Source organism: Aspergillus clavatus, genomic scaffold (genome assembly GCF_000002715.2).
Source record: "Aspergillus clavatus NRRL 1 1099423829806 genomic scaffold, whole genome shotgun sequence".
Lineage (NCBI taxonomy): Eukaryota > Fungi > Ascomycota > Eurotiomycetes > Eurotiales > Aspergillaceae > Aspergillus > Aspergillus clavatus.
Genome location: NW_001517093.1, coordinates 1,095,701 through 1,116,376, shown reverse-complemented (window position 1 = coordinate 1,116,376; position 20,676 = coordinate 1,095,701). Strand labels below are relative to the sequence as shown.

At 51.3% G+C, this 20,676-nt stretch overlaps 6 protein-coding genes across 6 annotated transcripts, besides 14 other annotated features; 2 read left to right on the top strand and 4 right to left on the bottom strand.

Annotated features, from left to right (window-relative positions):
- Positions 1-275: 275 nt before the first annotated feature.
- Positions 276-301: a microsatellite.
- Positions 277-301: a microsatellite.
- A 378-nt stretch (positions 302-679) lies between these two features.
- ACLA_082850 (uncharacterized protein) lies at positions 680-1,811 on the top strand (the record flags this gene model as incomplete). Its single annotated transcript, XM_001268019.1, has 2 exons — positions 680-1,083; positions 1,145-1,811. The coding sequence occupies 2 exons, from the start codon at positions 680-682 to the stop codon at positions 1,809-1,811; spliced, it is 1,071 nt and encodes a 356-aa protein (XP_001268020.1).
- A 574-nt stretch (positions 1,812-2,385) lies between these two features.
- On the top strand, positions 2,386-3,222 carry ACLA_082840 (GNAT family N-acetyltransferase; the record flags this gene model as incomplete). The annotated part of the gene is made up of 2 exons (XM_001268018.1): positions 2,386-2,863; positions 2,933-3,222. The coding sequence occupies 2 exons, from the start codon at positions 2,386-2,388 to the stop codon at positions 3,220-3,222; spliced, it is 768 nt and encodes a 255-aa protein (XP_001268019.1).
- Positions 3,223-3,341: 119 nt separating this feature from the next.
- ACLA_082830 (PH domain protein) lies at positions 3,342-5,155 on the bottom strand (the record flags this gene model as incomplete). Its single annotated transcript, XM_001268017.1, has 4 exons — positions 3,342-4,559; positions 4,620-4,712; positions 4,790-4,915; positions 5,024-5,155. 4 exons carry the CDS (start codon positions 5,153-5,155, stop codon positions 3,342-3,344), a joined length of 1,569 nt encoding a protein of 522 aa, XP_001268018.1.
- Positions 3,508-3,537: a microsatellite.
- A 2,418-nt stretch (positions 5,156-7,573) lies between the features above and the next one.
- Positions 7,574-7,594: a microsatellite.
- A 303-nt stretch (positions 7,595-7,897) lies between these two features.
- ACLA_082820 (arrestin family protein) lies at positions 7,898-9,964 on the bottom strand (the record flags this gene model as incomplete). Its single annotated transcript, XM_001268016.1, has 5 exons — positions 7,898-8,752; positions 8,812-9,240; positions 9,306-9,624; positions 9,697-9,813; positions 9,903-9,964. The coding sequence occupies 5 exons, from the start codon at positions 9,962-9,964 to the stop codon at positions 7,898-7,900; spliced, it is 1,782 nt and encodes a 593-aa protein (XP_001268017.1).
- A 153-nt stretch (positions 9,965-10,117) lies between these two features.
- Positions 10,118-10,152: a microsatellite.
- A 325-nt stretch (positions 10,153-10,477) lies between these two features.
- Positions 10,478-10,499: a microsatellite.
- Positions 10,500-11,756: 1,257 nt separating this feature from the next.
- Positions 11,757-11,809: a microsatellite.
- Positions 11,780-11,809: a microsatellite.
- Positions 11,810-13,551: 1,742 nt separating this feature from the next.
- Positions 13,552-13,584: a microsatellite.
- Positions 13,585-15,886: 2,302 nt separating this feature from the next.
- ACLA_082810 (SNARE domain- containing protein) lies at positions 15,887-16,349 on the bottom strand (the record flags this gene model as incomplete). Its single annotated transcript, XM_001268015.1, has 3 exons — positions 15,887-16,045; positions 16,136-16,244; positions 16,324-16,349. 3 exons carry the CDS (start codon positions 16,347-16,349, stop codon positions 15,887-15,889), a joined length of 294 nt encoding a protein of 97 aa, XP_001268016.1.
- A 10-nt stretch (positions 16,350-16,359) lies between these two features.
- Positions 16,360-16,436: a microsatellite.
- Positions 16,437-17,138: 702 nt separating this feature from the next.
- ACLA_082800 (putative telomere silencing protein Zds1) lies at positions 17,139-20,080 on the bottom strand (the record flags this gene model as incomplete). The annotated part of the gene is made up of 3 exons (XM_001268014.1): positions 17,139-17,357; positions 17,414-19,837; positions 20,075-20,080. 3 exons carry the CDS (start codon positions 20,078-20,080, stop codon positions 17,139-17,141), a joined length of 2,649 nt encoding a protein of 882 aa, XP_001268015.1.
- Positions 17,463-17,497: a microsatellite.
- A 219-nt stretch (positions 20,081-20,299) lies between the features above and the next one.
- Positions 20,300-20,338: a repeat region.
- Positions 20,339-20,604: 266 nt separating this feature from the next.
- Positions 20,605-20,634: a microsatellite.
- Positions 20,606-20,634: a microsatellite.
- Positions 20,635-20,676: the final 42 nt, after the last annotated feature.

Sequence of the window (20,676 nt, the reverse complement as noted above, 5' to 3'; positions counted from 1 at the left end):
CAACTAATATCCTCCCTGCATCTTCACCTTTCCATCAATCAATCATCCATCGACTTCCAACGCTGGTCGTTGCAGAGATCAATCTGCCAAGGTCCGTGGATTTTGCTCCTAGTTCGCTTGCTCCCTTTCCCCCCTCAGGCTCTGTGCTGGACATCCGAGCTTCATCCATCTCAGCCCACCCGGTTCCGCCTTTCTTTTCTTTTTCTTGCTGGCATTCTCCTATCCCCTTGAAGCTTCCTTGTCTTTCATTTTCTCACGTCTTACTGCGGCTATGTAAAAAAAAAAAAAAAAAAAAAAAAAACATGTCTTGTCGCATTCTTCCCTGTATCTTCCCCCCACAACCTTTACTACCCACGTTCCTCGACCTGGTTCGAGGCTGCCTTGTCGTGTGAGCTTCGTATCCGCGATGGGCAGGGGGCTGTTTGTTTCGGTAGATGGAATGGGGGCAACCCAGGCAATGACTTTTCTTCTTCTGAGTTGTTGATATAAAAAGGACTGCTTCCCCCTCTTGTTGTGTATCTGTTGTGCTACTGAACACTGTTTTCTTCTGGTGTCTATCCCATCGGCGCTACTGCTGCCTTGTGACAGTCATTTCTGGTGTGATTCATCGGCCTGTGATATATAGTCTTTTGTCCTGCTCACTTGATCATCGCGCTGCATCAATACTGTCAAAAGCAAAATGGCTGAATTTCAACTCCCAGTTCTGTCTCATCAAGCGAATAAGAAAGCTCCCGGAGTCTACGATATCCCAAATCTCCCCTACTGGGCGCGAAGTGACATTAAATACGCCCAGAATTTGCTCGAGTGCTCCGACGAACCCATCGAATACGATCACGAGGACGAAGACTACCAAGATAATTGCTTCTTCTTCCCCGAGGATTGCTCCTGGTCTCCACCTTCAAATTGGGTCCTTGACGACGAGAATTCCGAAGACGATCTCACCACCAGTAGTGATTCGGACCAGCACGACTGCGACGGTGACACCATGATTCCCGGGCTCCCCAACATCAAGATGCTCGATGCGGAGGCGCTCAGCGATCTGCTTGAGGATAATCTGTCGCCTCCGGAAATCACTTCTATCCTGTATGTGCACTGATTGGACGGCCCCAGTTGCAGAGTGCTGATGATGATGTTGCTCCCGCAGTGTGTTTGCTACAAATGGTGCCATCTTCGCTTACGCGTCGTCCCTTTCCTCCCGGCAGCTGCGCAACCTGAGCGCGACGTACGGAGCCGCCTACACATGTTACGCCAAGAACGCCTCAAGCGGGAACCTGACAGGGGTGAACCCGGCCAGTCATCCGTCATCATACGTCACGGCTCAGTCGGTGTCGCTGGGGGACGTGGGCTCTATTGTCTTTGAGCTGGACGACTCGGTCGCTGTCGTCACCAGGATTGCGGACAAAGTCCTTCTTGCGGCGGTAGGTCCGTCGAATCTGGATACCGCCGACGAGGCCGCCACCCAAGCCAGCCAGAATGGGGCAGCGAGGATCGATGCCGAAGCAATGTCGGCAACTGACTCGCTTTCGAACGGACCACGGCCGCCCACCAACGGAACATACAGCCAGGTTCTCGCGAACGCGACGTCATCGCCGAGCGGTACCTCGCGCAACGACAACGAAGCCCACACGCAAGCCGACGCGGAGCTGGAGACGCAGTACGCAATCGATCGGAGTAGCGATCTCGCGCGCCTGGCAAGCCTGAATCTCTCGGCATCGCCATCTACCCTGCTGGCGCTTGAGTCCAAGGCCGCCGCGCTGGGCAGATTCCTGAGCGAGAAACTAGAGGATCTCGAGAGTCCCGAGGATTTCTGATATCTCCCATGTGCATTTGTGTTTCCGAGCGTGTACGATGTTGCCTTTGTTCGTATCTGTATCTTGATGTTTTGAAGCGTTTGTTTGTGATATCCTCTTGGCTTGTCATACTGTATATGAGCACCTCACCTCCGTCTTGTCCAGAATCCAGAATCCAGAATCCGTTTCCAGTGTTTTCCAGTGTCCAATATCACAGTCTAGATTTCACCAACATTATCCACAGCCAAGAAATCGATATGGGGCCGCCGGGGAAGCTAATCACAACTCCCGGGATGTAATACGAGGCGGAACTCCGCTGGAGGGCAGATGCCAGCCGCCATCGGCATCAACATGACTCAAACCCACATCGAGCAATAAGCGATACCCAGACACCTAGTCGATATATCCAAGTCCAAGACTCTTCACAAGTCGATACCACCTCACCATTCCAGTAGAACCGTAATGACTCACAACCACAAGCAGCATATATAGTTAAAACCCATTTCCCCCCCCCCCCCCTAATCCCCTTGTCCCCCTGGGACTACAACCACCGTGTAACACCACCCAAGCATCACCGAAGGGCATCACCAACAAAATGCCCATCCTCACCAACCCCCTCACAAACGAACCCTACATCCCGCTCCCCTCCCACCCACACATCATCCTCACCCCGCCGCGCGCCCCCAACGCCTCCGACCGCGCCGCCCTCCTCGCCCTCCTCAACAACCCGGCCATCTACCCGTTCCTCGAATCCACCCCCGTCCCCTACCTCGCCGCCCACGCCGACGAGTACCTCCAGCGCACCTACGACGATGCCGTCCGCGCGCTAGACACGGCCGCCGGCACCCCCGACGCCGTCGATGGTATGCCTTTTGTTTGTATCCGGGATACATCGACATCCGCCGCCGGCAGCGGGGATGCGGGCGGGGGTTGGGGGACCTTCATCGGCAACATCTCGCTCTCGCGGTACCAGTTCTACGAGTTCAAGCGGGGGAGTGCCGAGCGGGCGGCGGCGGTGAGTCGCAACGAGGCGTGGCCGGCGGGGAGTGAGGAGATCGTGTGGGGGTTTGGCGGTATTTTTTCCCCTCCTTCCTTTTCCCTGTTGATGATGGTGGACGATAGCTGACGCGAAGGGGGACTAGATTATCTGTCGCCGGCGTACCACGGGCGCGGGATCATGACGGCGGCGATTGCGGCGGTGATACGCGAGTGGGCGATCCCGCGGCTGAATGCACGCGTGCTGAAGGCGTCGGCGTATGCGGACAACGCGGCGAGTATGCGGGTGTTTGAGAAGAATGGGTTTCGGTTGGAGTGGGAGCTGGAGGATTGGGCGGTTGTGCCGGAGAATCGGGGCGGGGGGGTCAAGTCGATTGTGGTGTTGAAATGGAGTTTGGATGAGGGAGATGCCCAGTGGGGTGGTGGTATAGACTAATAGAGGATTTATGGAATTGGCCGTTTATAAACATGATTTGAAATAGCTATCAGAACGTAGGATAGAAATGCATCAAAGTTAAGGTATACGCAAGGCTTGAAAACCACTCGAACAAGTCATCACAGCTTCTCCGGAGCAGGAGCAGGCGCAGGAGCCTGGGTCTCGGTGACCGGAGTCGTCGGGCTCGGCGCCGCCGCCGCAGCGGCCGGAGTCTTCTCCGCAGCTGGGGCAACGTTTTCCTTTTCGGCATAAGCGGGCGGGTGCGCCTGCCCTTCGGGAGCTGCAGCAGTGGCCGGAGCAGTGGCCGGAGCAGTGACCGCCGTGGGAGTGCTGGAGGTCGCAGCACCAGCAGCAGCGCCACCCGCGGCTGCCACGGGGTTGGTGGGCTGAGAGGAGTGCGCGCTGTGTGCGGGGGGTCCCTTGGCCGCGTCCCGGATGATGGTCCACCATTTCTCCGCGTCGCTCGGGGTGAGGGCCTTGAAGTTCAGCTCGCTGGTGGTGTGGAAGGCGTTGCCGACCTTGCCGCCGGAGACATCCTTGCCCTTGATGGTGAACTTGTTGCCGTCGACGGCGCCGATCACGCAGTCGGGCAGGTACAGCGAGAGCTCGGGGGAAGGGTCGTGCCGGAAATCGTCGTTGTCCTTGAACTCGTGCAGGTATCGCGCCGGCGAGATGACATAGTAGCCGGTGCTGTAGCCCTTGAGCATGGCGCGGGACTTGCGCTCCAGTGTGCCCTCAATGAGAGGCACAGTGGCGCGATGGTCTTGGTTGGGGAAAGTGATGTGGGACAGCGATCGCGGGGGCGAATCCGGGTCAACCAGAGCGTGGGCGTTGCGGGTGATGAAATTGACCCACTCAAAATCCGGGGGAACTCGCTGGGCAGAGGCCAGCATGTCGCTGTACATGGCGCGTTGGCGATCGAGCTGGTTGCCAATGAACACGTTGAACTGCTCCATCGCAGTCTGGACGGTCCTGAGGACATGGGCCTCGAACTGCTGGAAGTTGTTCTGCACGGCGATGATGTCCTGGCGGTTGTTGTTCTCCTCGATGACCTGTTTGTTCAGGCGGTGGTTGACGCCGCGACGCAGGATATACGGGTCGTGGGCGTGCTCGAACCGGTTACCGGCAGTCGAGTCGAACGAGGCGACCTGCGTCGCCAGCAGCTCGATGTGCTTCTGGGTGACGCCGCGAGCCTTTTCCACGGCCTTGGCGCTCTTGGAGGCGCCGCTCTGTAGCTCCTTGGACTTGTTCTTGAGCTCTTTGTGAAGCCGCTCCAAGCTCGGCAGCACGGAGCCCTTCAGGTTTTTCTCCGTATCAAGATACCCATTCACGATTCCCTACCCCACCCCAACCATCAGTGATCAAACGACTGCTAAATCGGACGGACAACGACATACCTGGGTGTTGGTGCGGATATTATCAAACCAGCCCGCAACGCCCCCCTCACTCTGCGAGAAATGATGCCCCTCCCGCAACGGATCGCTCACCGTCTATGCGCAACTACTTAGCATCTCTTCATATACACGGTACACCTTCAAATTTTCCTCAAACATTCGAGAAACCTTACCTTCAAAACCTTCTCATAATCCTTCGCCTGTGACTTTTGCACCTTGGCCGTCACCTCCACATAATCCTCCAGGTATCCGCACATATGCTTCCAGGCCCGGAGCCGCTCGAGGAGAAGGTTGGTCGTCTGCGATGGCGCCAGCGCCATGATCAGCAAAAGAAAAAAAAAGAGAAAAAACCCCCCCCCCCCCCATCCCAACTACTAAAATCCCCAACTACAACGGAGAAATCATACCTCATTGCTATCCGATTCCGGGATCGCCTCGTCGTCACTCAGCGAAGCCCGACGGGTCGGACCGAGGGAACTCGCCAGGGTCGACGAGCGCTGGGGGAGTTTCTGTTCCACGGGACTGCTCGTAGCCGACATGTCGATGTCTGGGAATTGCAGTGAAATATTTCAGCGTGAGGGGTTGGGAGAGGATGCGCTCTGGGCGGGCGCCGTTGCTGAAGAGGAAAGAAATGAGGGGAAAGGGAGGTCGGGAAGTAGACGCAAACACAGACGGAGACGCAGGTCTGGAATCAACTATCAACTACTAGTAGTGTAGACGGACGTAGTAACTTCGTAGTTAGTTAAATTAGCTAGACGATAGTCAAGAGACTCGGACTGTCTGCGATATATTGCAAAGTGCGAACTAGCGAGCTGGAGGGGCTCTCGTCACTTCGTTAGTTGATCGTTAGTTGAACTAACTCTGTATGCTCAGACTTGATCGGAGAGGGGAGTGGGGCAGAAGCAAGCAAGTACAACGCAGACATACTATGGCGTGTTAAGAATCGCTCACAGGGAGATGATAAAGGACTCAGATGATATGATAATGATAATGATAATGAAATAATGAAAAGAGATTTGACAGCACTCCCACACGGCCACACCCCTCTGTGTAGATCACAGGTTGTCGTCGTGGTTATTTATACAGAGAGGGAAAAGCGATCGTCAGATGCAGAGCGCCAAGCGTGATGAGGTCACTCCCCTCTTCCCCTCTGTCACATGACAGAATCAGGTGACATCTCCCTCTGTAGTACACAGTAGTACTGTGTAGTCTTAGGATAATCTATCTCTCTTTATAATTCAGAGTGCTGATCTGGTATTTCATAGCGACGCTCTGAAATGCCAGATTGGTGCTCTGTTGACTTGTATCATATTGCTGCTATGCTAATGGTCACGTGACATAGTAGCCAAAATAAGCATCCCAAGCCCCCATTATCTTTCAGATCGCGGACCTTGCCATCAATCCACACCACAGTATTTTCATGATCTCGAAAGTGTCCCCAATCCCTTGCCCGCCGCTGGTTTGAGTTGACTTGAATGGGTTGCAGGTCCTTTGTGAAGTCATAATTGGAATGCACTAGCATTACACCCCCGGCTGGCCAAATCCATCCTCAATAGGGTCCCAGTGAATGATGCATGGTTGTGTCTGGGGATCATCGGCATCCCGCGCGATTGTGAAGATGATGTTTCAATAGTGGTATCAAGTAAGAGTAAGACGAGGAGTCCTGAATCTGTTCGGCTCAGCGTCTGTCTTGTATAGCTTGTCAGGGAGAATCATGCAGTCTGTCTGCAGCAGAATATCTTATAAAAGATGAGAGAGTACTCATTAGTGCTGGAGTTCAATAAAGTAGTGTGGGACTGTGGGTAGGAAGTTGTTGGAATCACCCCCTTTAAATAATAAGATATACAGAGTATAAGCATCAAGAATTCAAGATAATTCCTATCACATGACAGGTAGTAGTACTGGTAGTCACCTAACAATCACCTTGTCATGCTATCATGGGTTTCCATGATAGCACCTTGATGGTATTTATATAAAATTCTAGGCTGGTACAAATAGAGACCGAGTATACAAAGTACTGGAGGTCACAAGAAGGGCAGGTATCTAGTCTATATCTGCATCCTTAGTCAAGTGGAATGGCAAAGCTAACCAGGTCCTCGTTTTACATCATCTCATATATAAAATCTATGCCCTAGATCACCAGTCTGTTGGTATTCAATTTCAGCCACGTCTGTTATCATACTAAAGACCCTCCGATCTCTGGGTATGAATATCAAGAAGTATCGGGTTCTGCAGCAATCTCTCTTGTCTAATGATCGAACCGAATTCTTCTTTCCAGGGATTATTACAAGAGGCGATAAGCTTTTTTTGTCAATCGGGTTTTATCGCCACAATGACCATCCTGTCTCAATTGGATTTGGGAGACCAGTCTACAGTCTACAGAAAAAAAAAAAAAAAAAAACCAGACCTGATTTCCATCCAGCCACAGCGACATCATCTCTGCACAATATTCGGAATTGTCCTTCTTCCGTCGGTGACGCCGGAATCTGGACTTTCTAGATTCGATTCGATTGCCCATCCATAGTCTATTGAGTATTGAGTCTAGGTAGGCTGGAGATCCTGGATGGCCAAAAAAAAAAAAGTTTCCAAGTTCCCGCGGAATGTAGCCCCGAGCCCCAACTTCACTCAATCCAAGCCACAAGATGTCGACCCGATCGGGAAATCAGCTCCCGGGCCACGGGGGGGGGGGACACCACCCTTACGTAGCGATGATTCTGCCGAAACTACGGAGTACTCAGTACAGAGGAGATGATGGATAGTAGGGGGATACTGTCAAGACTCAAAAGGAAACACATCATATGCGTAATTCATGCTGATCCGTGTGACCAGCTGGCTCGTGATATTTTTTGATTCGTATCATTATCTCCAAAGAAAGCTTCGTATATATGTAGGTCCATCGTGCCTGATCCGTCTATTTGTCATCCCTTCAATATCAACGCCCCAAAAGCAGAAATAGGAAAAAAAAAAAAAAAAAAAAACTCCAACCCCCCGGTCTAATGAATATATGGACATGTGATTAAGAACAGATCGTGTCGGAAATGGGAACGCAAAATGGGATCTTCTGCGTCCAGCGCAAAAGGCCTCGAACATGAGAGCGTAAAATTAGGGGATTGATCCAACTGATTAGATGCGTTCTTACGCATCTCGTACGAGTTAAATGCATGGTTTCGAGAGAAACCAGGAGAGCAGTGGAGAGGAGGAGAGGGCCGTGTCGGGGCGGTGGTCGTACAAATAACGAACGGGGGGGGGGGGCGGAAGACAATAAGAAATTTAACCAAGGCTTAAACTCTGGCCCGGGCCTGGACCAGTCGGAGCCGGCGATCCTCTTCATCATGTGAATTCGAAGTCCGCGAACTGAAATGCCCGGAGCGAAGTTGATGGACGTCAATTCCCGTGTTCATCGAGGTCCCCCGGCCGGCGCTGCGGATGTAGGCTTGCTGCGGGGACTGCAGTGCCGGCATCGCGGTATCCTCCGCGACCACAGCCTGGTAGTCTGGCAGTTCGCTATCGCATGGACGGACAGTGGATCGCATGGCGGTCGAATAACTGGGGACCCGGCTGAGCGTCTCGACCTCCGCATACTGAGGGTGGAATGGAGTGGCCATGCCCGAGGGGATGTGGTCGTGATCGCGGTATCCTTCATCGGAAGGTCTGCGGGAGAGTTCGGGACTTGCGGGGCTGTGCGAATTGGATCCGGAGGAAGGGCCAAAGTAGTCGGCCGTCGATATGCCCAGGCGTCGCTGTTCACTGTCGGCATGATTATCGATTTCGGTCGGCGAGGGGTTGCTGAATCGGCTCGCATGCAGATTGGACAATCGAGTCTGCAAGGCAGAGACAGAGAGGTCGGTGCTGGTCAAGGCGTTCATCGACGCGAGGTTCTCTGAGGATATATTCCGGCTGAGGGCACCGAAAGGAGTGCCTGGTCCACTGCCCGGTCCGGGGGTCCGGTAGCCGCTGGGGTCGACTTCGCTGTAGAGTTGATCGAACTGGTGCTCGCCATACAGGGGAGGCGCCTGCTGAGCAATATCGTCGACCGCTCGCCGGGCGGTCTGGGGGGTCTGGTCGACCAGGTTGTTGTTTTCATCGATGGCAAGGTTGGGAGAAATGAAGATGGAGACTGGGAGAGTAGCTCGTAACTGTGGTTGTCAGCATCTTCCACCTCCCCCCAGATCCTAAGCGGTGAGACAACACATACCTCGCTGATGTGACCATCAGGATTCAGCAGCTGGACCCGGAACTTCAACTTGTGTCGGATCTTGATGCCCCGAGTATCCGTGTCTTGCAGACAGCGCGTCAAGGTCTTAGGAAGGTCCAAATACCGGGAAAACTGATACCCCTCCGCCTCTTCGTCGATGATTTCGAGGCTGCCTTCGTCATCCAACTCGTATTCGTCGCTGACAATTGTCCTGGTGCTTTTGTATGTGTTGCGGATGGAATCGGGATCTTCCGGGTTGAGGGTCAGGTCGTGGCTCTCAATGAGCTGAGAGACGATCTGTCCGATCTTAAGGCCCTTGAGGAGGGGTATTAACTTGAAATCCACCCGAAGGCTGGTTCCAAAGATGACGGCCTTGGTCGGCGTGCTGATCGAATACTCAATCTTGTTGGGCCAGATGTTCTCCACGGACTGGGCGCAGTCAGCGAACCGTCCAGAAAACACTCGAGAGTTCGAGACAATAAGTATCCACTCACCATCGCATGAGACAGCTCCAGCGCACTGGATTCCAAGGTCCGAATAATCCGCAGCGGTTTCCTCACGACAATATCCTTGGCGTACTTGCGACCGATTTCCGCCTTGAAGCGGTAGGTCACGTAGGTATCACTGAGACCCTCGACGCTCTCCGGCATCGAGCCCTCCAGAATCACATGAAAGGGGAACTCGTAGTTGCCCGCAGCGAGGACCTCGGTCTTGCTCTTGCCGGCGTCCCGGAAGGTCCAGGTCTTTTCATAAAACACCTTTTCCCTCCACGATTTCCTGCTACCGCTGGCCGAACCTGATGGGAGATGCCAACTGCAGGGCAAAAAAAAAAAGGGTCAGCGAGATGTGCACCGAGCCCCTCGTTGGGGGAAATTGGCTACTTACCATACTCGCGAGATGCCAGTGAGGTTCAATCTAACGTGCTTGGCAGCAAGAGGCTCCGATAGACATAGAAGTAGCTTTCCACTGAGTTGGGCACTGGCGGCCTCTTGCTCTCCTCCTCTAAATACAATATAACCTTCATCCAATCTGAGCGAGGGGGCGGGTTAGCTGGAATCATTCGAAAGTGACAATGCATTGCAATGGCTTACCGGATATCGAAGTACTTTGCGTAACTCGCACTGCCTCCGCCACTGAAGAAGCTAAGAGCCATGACGAATCCACCAACAGCTGCGACAAGGCAGCTGAGAAAGAGAGGCCGAAAACAGCGAGGGGTGAAGATGTGAGAGAAGATGAGGAGAGGGTGATGGAGAGAGGAGAAGTACCCCTCTGTATCTCACAGACGACGATTCTTCTTTTTTTAATTAAAAAAAAAGTGAAGAAAAAAAAAAAAAAAGAAAAGATAGGAGATCGTCCGTAGATAGATAATCAAACAAAATAATAATCAAGCGATCCCAGATAAAAAAAAAAGGGGAAAAAAAAGAAAGATGATGACACAGAGATAGAGCGAAATATGGCGCAAGAGATAGAAGTCTGCCAATGATCGACTGGGTCACAGTATTCGGAGTTGGCGCAGGTGCTTGGTGGTGGTCGTGGGTGGGGGGCGTGTTAGATAGATAGAAGGGAGATAGAGATAGTTGGTACTTGGTAGTTGGTACGTGCCAAAGCGCCAACAAAAAAAGAATCAGCCGTTTCCGTCACCGTCTGACCGAAAAAGGGTGGCTCCTTTTATTTTTATTTTTATTTTTTTTCTTTGGGGCGGGAAGAGTGGCAAGGCGGGTCTGCTTGAAACGGATTGTCCTGAGGTTGTTTATTCTGGATGAACCAGAGATGATGCGATAAATGGATCAATCAGCTCGGAATTGACTAAGCCGATGACGAGCAGTATGTAACTAGATGTCTGCTTAATCCATGGCCGAAGAAATCAGTATCCAGGGTGTATGATAGTATCGATCACGATAAGCGATGAGAAGGAGAAAGAGAGAGAGGCCAAGACAACGGATGAGGAGGAGGATATGTCTATATCCGGCCAGAGACACCGATGCGTGAAGATGAAAAAGAAGGAAAACAAAGAATGCAATAAACAACAGTCCCCAACAAATAAACAGATAACTGGGATCAAAACCACATCTTTTGGTTTTTTTGATCTGGATATGTGTAGTAGTTACGTCAGAAACATACCAGAGAATAATGAGTAGTACCTATCAGTAGGCAGGTAGAAGTCAAAGTCCAAGTAGAAGGTGACTGAGGATGAGGATGAGTAGGTGTCTTTCTTTGTAAGAAAGAAAGAGAGAAGACAGACCGAGCGAGAGGCCGAATTAAGTACGGACTGAACGGCCTTCCTCGACACGATATTGAAACACTGAGAAATGGTAATTAAATCCCCCAATTTGTGTTGGGAATAAATTCCGTCTACACAGTCACTACCTATGGATGGATGATGGATGTAAATTGTAAAGGGAATCGGTAAGGTTTATTCACAAATGATACACCATCCCCCCCTCATCACTCATCAAGATGCAAGAGATCGCTAGGTGTATCTCCAAGAGGCCTAGTCTGCCGTAATGGGAGTCCGGTTATCCGGTGGGATTTCGAATTTGGTCTCATAATATAAGGGATCACCGTCAACTCTAATACGGGCGTTATTTATCACAAGATCCCACCCTGGTGCTGGATGATTGGCCTTGAGCCGGTTTCTAGAAGCCATTTACCTTATATATGCTGTTAGCCTGTTCCCGTCCATCCGCCAGCCAAGCCTTGATACCTGGACCCGATGTTGATAATGTGATTACCAGTAGCAGACCGTGTAGGTGATACTCCGTAGAGTTAGACATTATTGTGACAACCTCAGGATCGACCGTAGTAATCCCTCCAACTATCATCCATCTCATGTCCTCGAGAATTCCCCGACCAACTAGCTGTCAACCTGCGCTGCGCTGGCATGATCTTTTCGTCGTACGCGGACCGCAGGTTACACTGCATATGTTTAATCAAGCGGCAATGGCTTTTTTCTTCTTCTTATTTTGCTTTTTTTTTTTTTTTTTTTTTTTTTTTTTTTCTCAGATAAAGATCCACTGCTGCTATGCATACATTCATAGATAATAATACATATAGCTCTTCTTGATATTGAATGGCAAAGTTGGGTAAATGATCCTCCACTGCAATTTGAGCGGCCCTGCAACATCCTAATCGATTGCGCTCGAAGCTACAGAGGGTGCAGAATGCAGACATCGATCATGTGTTCCTACTCCTAGCTCCCCGTTCCTAGTAGGTACTTCTTCCTGATGGCCTGATCGGTTGACCAATCTCATCGTCAAATCATGAATGAAATTATGATAAGCATGAAGAAAGCCATCGACATCGATATTGCCATTGGCGTTTGATACTCCGGTCGTTATCTCACTGTCATTCTCCAGAGGAAAGCCTAAAACGACTACTACAGAGTACCTTTGCAGTAAAAATGAGGCAATTTCTATTATGTCTGTTCTCTACTCTCAAGCGGTCAAGCCTCGGAGACCTCTGTCGCCGTCAAGCTTTCTGAAGGGACCCTGGGTTGCCGGCCAACTTTCCAGACTTGGTCCGAAGTGACCGTGATCGTCGTCACGATCGGCTTCAGGACTGCTGCAGGATGCATATGCTTCTTCATCATCCCGAGGATTGGAGCTTGCAGCTAGCTGTTGCATGGAGGCGGCATGAGAAGCCTGCAGGTTTCCCCCTCATGCTGGCTCTTAGTAAGCTATCACATGAATTTGCAATTTGCACCATCCCTGTTCAATTCGACAGAGATGTACGCTGTATATGATGACCTCGAGGACTTGAAATGACTCGAATACGTGTGTGATCGGGGAGAATACCTATTTCTCCGATTACTTACTCATACTACCTCGACTGACATGGTTAATAATAACTTAATGGTGATGGTAGCGAGCCCACAGTCCACAATCTCAGCCGGAAGTCGGGAGTCCGGGACCTTAAGGGTTTCTAGTTTCTACTCTCTAAGCCTCTAGCTCCTAGCCTCCTACCTGACTTCTGGCCGTCCCGTAATGATCGCCCTCTCATACCCACATTAGGAATCTCGCGAATGGCGACAGGAGATCAATCTGAATTAACTACCATCAGTATCAAAACCGTCGCATTCGTTCTCATTGTTTCAACCCCTGCCTCTTACAAATGAGGTAGCCCGGTGTCGATACTCTATAGTGGTTTAATAGAGAAAAAAAAAAAAACAGTAGCCTAGACCGCTTGTTGGGTTTTTTGGAAGTAAACCTGCAAGGTCGACGCGACGTATACCCTGGCGCAAGCAATGACCTCACAGCTTGAGGTTATCACTATCATACGGAGTACCCTTGGAGATGAAATGAAATGAAAAGGGCCAAAAAAAAAGAGAATAGCAATTGTTAGCTCTGACCCACCCGGTCGACCCACCGAGGGAATTCGCAATTCCACCCATCTTCCTTTTGCCGAGTCCTCAAGAGTTGATTCGGTGAACATCTTTAGATTCTAGAACCCTCAGTCTGAAGAGATAAACCCTGAAGCTGGCACTTGGACTTGGACTTGGGCCTCTACAGGCAATATACTGTGTAGTAGTGATACTGGCGTTGATCTGTCTGTTAGTGTTGGGTATCAATCAACTAGGACTTGGTACGCTGTCGGTTCCTTGTCGCTACAATCCTCAGAAGTAAAGTTACCTACTCTCTATACGACTACAATCCTCGTCACCCGAATCGACGACAGGTTTCTAGATAGTAGATACTAGGTAGATACTTTGTATTCTGTATATTATTATAGACTTAGGCTGCCAGTATTCAGTAGTCAGTAGTCAGTAGTTAGTATCCACTTACCCAGATTAGCCTAAAAATCACACCAGGCAAAAAAATCTTGGTTCAGCGTCCACGGTCTAGAAACCTGATACGGAGGACGGCACACCGATGGCGTGTGCATTGTGCAACGTGCCCTCGCAACTGGCCTCAGTTAGTTAGTAGTTTGCAGGGGGGGAGGGGGGGCGACAACTCGGCATGCCGAGCCAACTCGGTTAGAGCGTTAGACCTTAGAAGCGACCGACCAACCCAGCCCCGTAACCAGGAACAAGCGGATCGCCGGTGTGGTTTTGACTCGTTGGGTTGTTGGCCCGTCCATTTCCAAATTTTCACCAGTTTACCCACCCTTATCAGCTCTTACTCTAGTAGCCTAGTAGGAGTGTAGACTGTAGCACTCTTCAATAATGATCGATCGGTCTCTCACTTGGACCAAACAGATTACAGATTCCGCTGGAACTACTTGCCCGGATTCCCGATAGATACTACTATGTAGTGGTCTACTGGATTATCGGAAAATGTCACAGTCACTGTCGGTGGCACTCTGACTCAACAGATAGAAAAGAAAATAAAAGTCGGGATCGGGGCATGGCGGCCAGCCTGGCCCTCCTCAAACTCGAACTCTGGTTGCTCCGGAATGATGATATCCATCTTTCTATAGTTACTGGCTGCCCAAGTCTCAAGGGAATTAATTACTTCGCTGCATACAGCCAATTACTGCTGGTGGTGAGACGCTGGAGGATTCAACGGGTGAGCACAGACTCGATGAGATGCATTAATTGGCCGGGAGGATTACTTGCATTATCTGAGGGTTCGTTGGTAGTTAGCTATCCGAAGTGTCAGAGGTACAGCCCATCACGCTGGCGTCTGGCAGGAGACCTTTTACCTTGGGAAAGCCTACCAGGTGCATAGCAGATAGGTAGGTACTACGGAGTAGGTACTAGATACTAGGTAGCAGGTACTGAGATCCTAAGGTACCTTAGGTACTAGGATCTTATCACCCCACTTTGACAAGACGATGACCTGCTCTGCAGCCAATAATAACACCATGAATCATGCTCCTGCACCTATCATGGGGAGAGTTTTCTCTCTTCCGACTTCCGAGTCGACTCTCAAGACTCAAGAGGTACTGACCCGGGCCGTTGCCCCTGTCCTTGTCCTTCTTCAAACATCCTCGAGCTAGAAAGTCGGAACCCTGCTAGGATGAGGAAAAATCTCTTCTGTCGATCATCCAACCCGAATATAGTATCTAGTTACGTCCTATCTATCTACAGACTACAGAGTAGTACCTAAATACTTAGTTCAAGGTCCCAACTCCTAGGATCCAGGTAAGGTTGTACGTAGTAAGTATGTACAACCTATCCTCCCAGCGTATGTCCGATACCTTCTAGACCTCGACCATCCTGATCCCATCCCACCCTCCAAGTCTAGGTAGCCATCCAGGTACTCTCGAACCTCGAATCTCAATGCAATCAACCGCCAGTAGCGATATCCCAGCCTAGCTGTGAGCTGAGCTTGAAGAGGAACCAGGGGATGATACTTGATAAGTGATAACCAGCCACGGCTTATGCATCGGCGCTGATTCGCTCGGCGTCACCGCCATCTAGGTCAGTGGCTGTCTGTGTCTGTGTCTGTGCCTTGGCGGTGTTGCGTGACGACTGTCGGCGTTGAGGTATCTGCCTCCCTATGGAGTAGGTAGCTGGTGGTGATGGTGCAAGGCCTGGAGTAGTCCAGGTAGGTATCAAATCAAGGCGTAGAGGGAAATGCCTCGACTATTCACTGGATCTGATTGGGATGAGATGGCAAGTGAGCCTGGAACTTGGCTACATGGTCGAGAGAGTAGATAGGAGACACTCCCCTGTCTTCCGACTTCCGAGTAGGCCAGATATCAGATTCATCCCTTTTGATATGGTCGATCGAGGGCCGTTGATGACAGAACCATGGTTACTACTACTTATCTCGGGGGCTAAACTGTCCTATCCGTTGGCATTTCAACCATCACTATAGCAAGTTGACGATTCCGCCTCAAAAGTTAAAACAAGTAACAAAGCGCAAAGTCCCATATATTAAACATACCCATACCCATACCCATACACTATACAGACTGGAGGAGCAGAGTCCCAGATACTATACCCACGCTCACACAACAAAAAAGAAAGAGAAAAGAGAAGAAAGAAAAAACCAAGCCTCACAACAGCCCTATACAACAAACCCCCCCCCAAAGCGCTAATAATCCATATCAATCAATCTTGAGCCCGCAAGATCAACTCCCCCATCCCCCTCAGCAAACATCAACTGCAACAGAAACAGCACCCCGAACCTCAAAAGATCCACCTGAGCAGCATCCACAGCAAAACTCCCGCCCCAACCACTATCCCCGCAACCTTCAACACCGCAACCGTATCCCCCTGCCTCGCCATCCGCGTCAACCGGTTCGCGCTGCCCTTTAAATTCGTCGACAGCGACGAGAACACCTGACTCTGTTTCACCGCACCCCCATCCCATTGCATATTAGCCTCTCCGCCCTCTCAGGGTACCAAGGGGGGGGGGGAAGAAAAGGAAGAACGGACCGAGTGATCCAGCGTCTCCTGATCCCGCGCATTATCGTAGATATCAACAGTCACGGACTTGAGCGCGGAGACTTTGCTCGAGAGCGAGTTGAGGAGGGCGTTGTTTTGTCTATTTGTAAAACCACACCCCCCCCCTTATTAGCTTGTTTTCTTAATGGAAAACGGGGAGAGAGGAATCGGAATCGTACTGTTCGCGTTCGTAGGCGTCGCCCATTTTCTCTGCTGCTTGGATTTGGATTTGGGTTTGGGACTTGGGGTTCGGTTTCTGCTTCTTGATGTGGTTCTGGTTCTGGTTCTGGTTTCTGTCTGAGGCGTATGGCTAGTGATCAACGTTTGCAGTTGGTGAAATGACCTGGTGAGCGAGGAGGATACGATCGAAAGCTGGCGCTGAGCAGCAACACCATCTCCGAGGCAATTCGAGCGATGACGCGGAAATCTGGAGAGGGAGACGTCACGTGATTGATGCGGACTCCCAGTCACGAGTTACCAACTACAAAGTCGTTCTTGATATCTATTCATCAGAGTAGAAACTCATCTAATCACAAGAATCAATGGCCCATCGCAGTTCAGTACAAAGCCCTATCGACAAACACGCTAGATGAAAGTGGACCCGGATTGAGAAGCGAAGAACCCCAGACGCTATGCTAATATATCGAGTCAATGTGCAAACAGTGCAAGAACCTAAATACCACAACAAGGACATGAGAAAAGAAACAAAAGTCACATCAAGTACTAGACTGCCGCAGTCTCCCAGGGGGACCCGCAATATACACACAGGGTTCAAATAGTGTGCAAGAAAGCTGTGGAAGTGATGTCCTCTCTCCACTTCTGTGACCATATAAAATGAGGATGCAAACGGAAAACCCAAGAGAAAGGACGGGAAGGAAAGGGCCTCAGTATACAAGTCTAAGAAGGACGAGAGTTGACAAAAGCAGGGGTATTCGTGCGCTGCAGAAGAACAAACAGTAGTAGCAGTAAAAGTCACAGTACTCCTGTTTCCTGTTCACCACATCTCGTCATCATCATCATCCAGTTGGGCATCGTCACCAACGGCTGAATGTCCATGTTGGTGATGTCCGGGACCATATGCATTCCCGTTCTCATATTTACTACCCCTCGAGTGCGGCCGGTGGGCATCGCGCGGATCGTCATTGTACTCGTACATCTGAGGGTCGTCGTACGAGCTATCGTTGTAGTGCTGCTGCTCCTGCTGAGACTGGAACTATTGGTGTTAACAACCTGACACCTGCAAATCGTCAGAATCGAGGTATCACTCACTTCTTGATATCGCTGATATTGTGAATACTCCTCCGGCTGATCCCGCGAATGTTGTTGTTGTTGCTGTTGTGGCTGTTGTTGTTGCCTTTGCGACCCGGACGATGCGAGCATCATGTGTGGATGCATCTGCTGGACCTTGGCCAAGTAAGAGTACATGAAATTGCTGAGCAGAACTTGCGAATAGAGCGCCCGCCGAGGGTTGGCCAGCTTGATGTGAGCCATTCTATAAATGGCTCGCTCTTCCAGGATGGAAAATCGGGTCCAAGGATAGTCGACATCTGGCCGTTGCTCGCGCGCCGGGGGCTCAGGGGACAACGTCCGCGATGCGCTCTTCTTATGATGGCTATCGCCACTGTTCTTCTTTCTTCCACCGCCAAAAATCGACGAAAACAGACCGGATTCCTTGTCCTTTTTCGACTCCCCAGAAGTGCGTCGGACACTGTCCTTCCGGCGCTCCTCCTCCAATTTCGGGTCGAGTCGATCCGGAGTGATACTTTCGCGCCCGCGCGGGCTGATCTCGTTGGTTGAGGACGTGTGTACAGACTGATGAGTCTTGTCTACTGACTTCGATTTGCTTCGCTTGGATTCATTGTCCTTGTCCTTCTTCTTTGTGTCCTTTTCTTTCTCCTTTTCCTCAGAGCCCAGCAGCCAGTGCCAACTCGACTTGCGGCCACCGTCGCTCTCTTTTTTATCCTTGGATTTCTTGGTTTCCGGTTTCCGATCTTCCGTCATCGTAGGGATGAATGAGAGGCTGTCCGTTCGCATTGTGTTTCCGGGAAGTGGCTGCGGGTTGTTGGCGAGGTCGTTGAGCGTCTTCGATCCTTCCTTTACAATCTGTCGCGCGGATGCGGATCGCTTTGATGGTTTGACATCTTGAGCTTGAACGGGGGAATCCTTGCCAGGAAGTCCTGGCGACGCATCGTACGATGCATCCAGTCCTGATTTGTGGCTAGATTGGAAGGTAGGCGTCTTAGGCGTCGTAGGCGTGGTGGGTGTCGTAGAGACTGGATCAGACTCAGCGGGGGGTGTTTCAATAATTTCTGGTACCCGTTGCTCGGTGGGTGGAAGATTCAAGGTTGACCGACCATTGGAGCTGATACGGGAATGCCATGCATGACGTCCGTGGGGGGGTGCACTCGCTATACCTGAGGGATCCGTGTCCGACCGACTCTTATCCTTCTCGCTACCAACCTTTGCTTGATTCCTTGTCGATTCGTCAGGGGCATCGACCTCGGCTTGCGCTCGTTTTGTCGTCGGGGCGGGATCGGTTGCTACACGGGTCAACCCCAGGGTGGGCTCGTCTGCAGGAGTGGTGATTATCGATGGGACTCGGTCATTCAGCTCGGACGGTTTGGCAACTCTCTTCGAGTACGGAAGCTTCTCTCCCTTCCGTAGACTTCCAGCTTTCCTGTACTGTGTGCGGGTGGAGCGCCGGAGGCTGTGGCCTGGGGGAGCTGGAGGAAGGATTGGCATGTCATCGTCCGTAGATATGGCGAATTTCTGGACTCCATTCACGAGAGGCGCAGCGGCCGAGTCGTGCTCTTTCGAGTCATCGACCAACGACTCAAGCTGCAGCAAGTTAGGGCCTAAAGCACTGCTCGTCGTTTGCGATCGCTTCCGCTCGAGACGCTCAGCACCATCGGTGTATCCTTGGGAGTTATCAATCTGCCTCGACAACATGGACTTCTTCCGCCGAAGCGACCCGGCCGATCCTTCTCGCTCGAAACCGGAGGGCGAGAACTCGCCCGATTTTCGATGTATCTGCTCCGCTTTGCCTTCGAGAAATGACTTGAACTCTTTAGGAGCCAGCTCCGGGTGCAAGCGAGCTGGGACCCAGAAGAGACGGGAGGCGTCATTTTCGTCGGCGGAGGGGGAGGGGGCTATTGACGGCACGGAGACGTTGGAGCCATAACTCGGAAGATCAGGATCCCCTGCGGCTGCCACATCCATAGACATCCGACGGATCGCGGCGAGGTTACTGAGTTCCTGAGCCACGGCAGCCGGATTGGACTCGTAGTCGATATCGTTTAGAGGGAAGGAGGTCGTGGCGGTGTCGGTCGAGCCGGGAGACGTCGGGCTGCTGCTCTCTCGATCAAAGGATTGGGAAGGATTCAACGGCGGCCGTGACGGCTGTCCATTTGCCTGACGGTTATTGACTGTATTTAAGTGATTCTGTACCTGCAGCGATTGCGGTGAGGAGGGGTTCTCGGACCCAGCGAGGCTGGGGGGTATGATCGATATGTTCTCGCTCACTGGGGAGGACAGAAAACTGAGACGGTTTGGGTCCTGTCGGTCGTAATCGTCCTCGTACATATGACCGATCGCTTCCGTGACATGGTGACTCGGGTCACTGATGGACAATTGAGGCACATGGCCTCTCCGTGTCGCGTATCCTCTGCCAGTTTCAGAGGGGCTCGTTGAAGCCTGGATTGGTAGGAACAGAAGGAACAATTAGACACAGAAGCTTCTTTCGATGACAAATCTTCCAGAAAAGATAAATGCAAGAGGACATCCATGGGGTTCCGAAGTGGGTGTTGAGGTCCATGGGGGGTTTTTTTTGGGGGGGGGTGGTTGGAGGAAGAATGGCTGGAACGACCAAGGGGAAAGGGATAGAAGGCGTGATGCTGGATATCAATGAGGCAGAGAAAATGCAAAACGTACCTGCATCAGAGCAATTAAACCGGAAGCCTGACAAGTTTCGATCTTCCCGAATTCTTGACTGAGGGCCCAAGAGCGACAGGGGAACTTGGCTCGTGGAGAGGGAAGTCAGGCAATATCAAGCACCTAGGCCGAGCGACAGTGAAGGATGATCATGGAAGCGGGGAAGAAGCAGGAGCAGCGTCGAACACGAGAAAAGAAGGGGAAAAAACATCCACCAGGGAGCTCGAGAAGGAGAAAGGAAAAGAAGAAGAAAGAAAAGGAGGACAGCCAGGCATCCAGCTATCCACAACGTCTAGTGAGCAGGGGGAGAGCAAGTGCGTGCGATGGTCGTAGAGAGAGACGAAACAAAAAAGTTGACACAATATACGGGGGATTGAATTGTAAAGCAAGCAGACGAGAGTTCAGTTGGAAAAAGTTCACTAGTCGATCATGTTAAGGCAGCGGAGGTAAGAGAGATAGAACGAACCAGCTAATCTGACTTGGCATTGTCCCTTAGTGTGCTGCGTATGGGGGACTTCTTTTCAAGACTTTGATGATGATGATGATGATGATGATGATGAATATCTATCTACTATTTAACAGTAGTAGTTTCAAATGGGGGA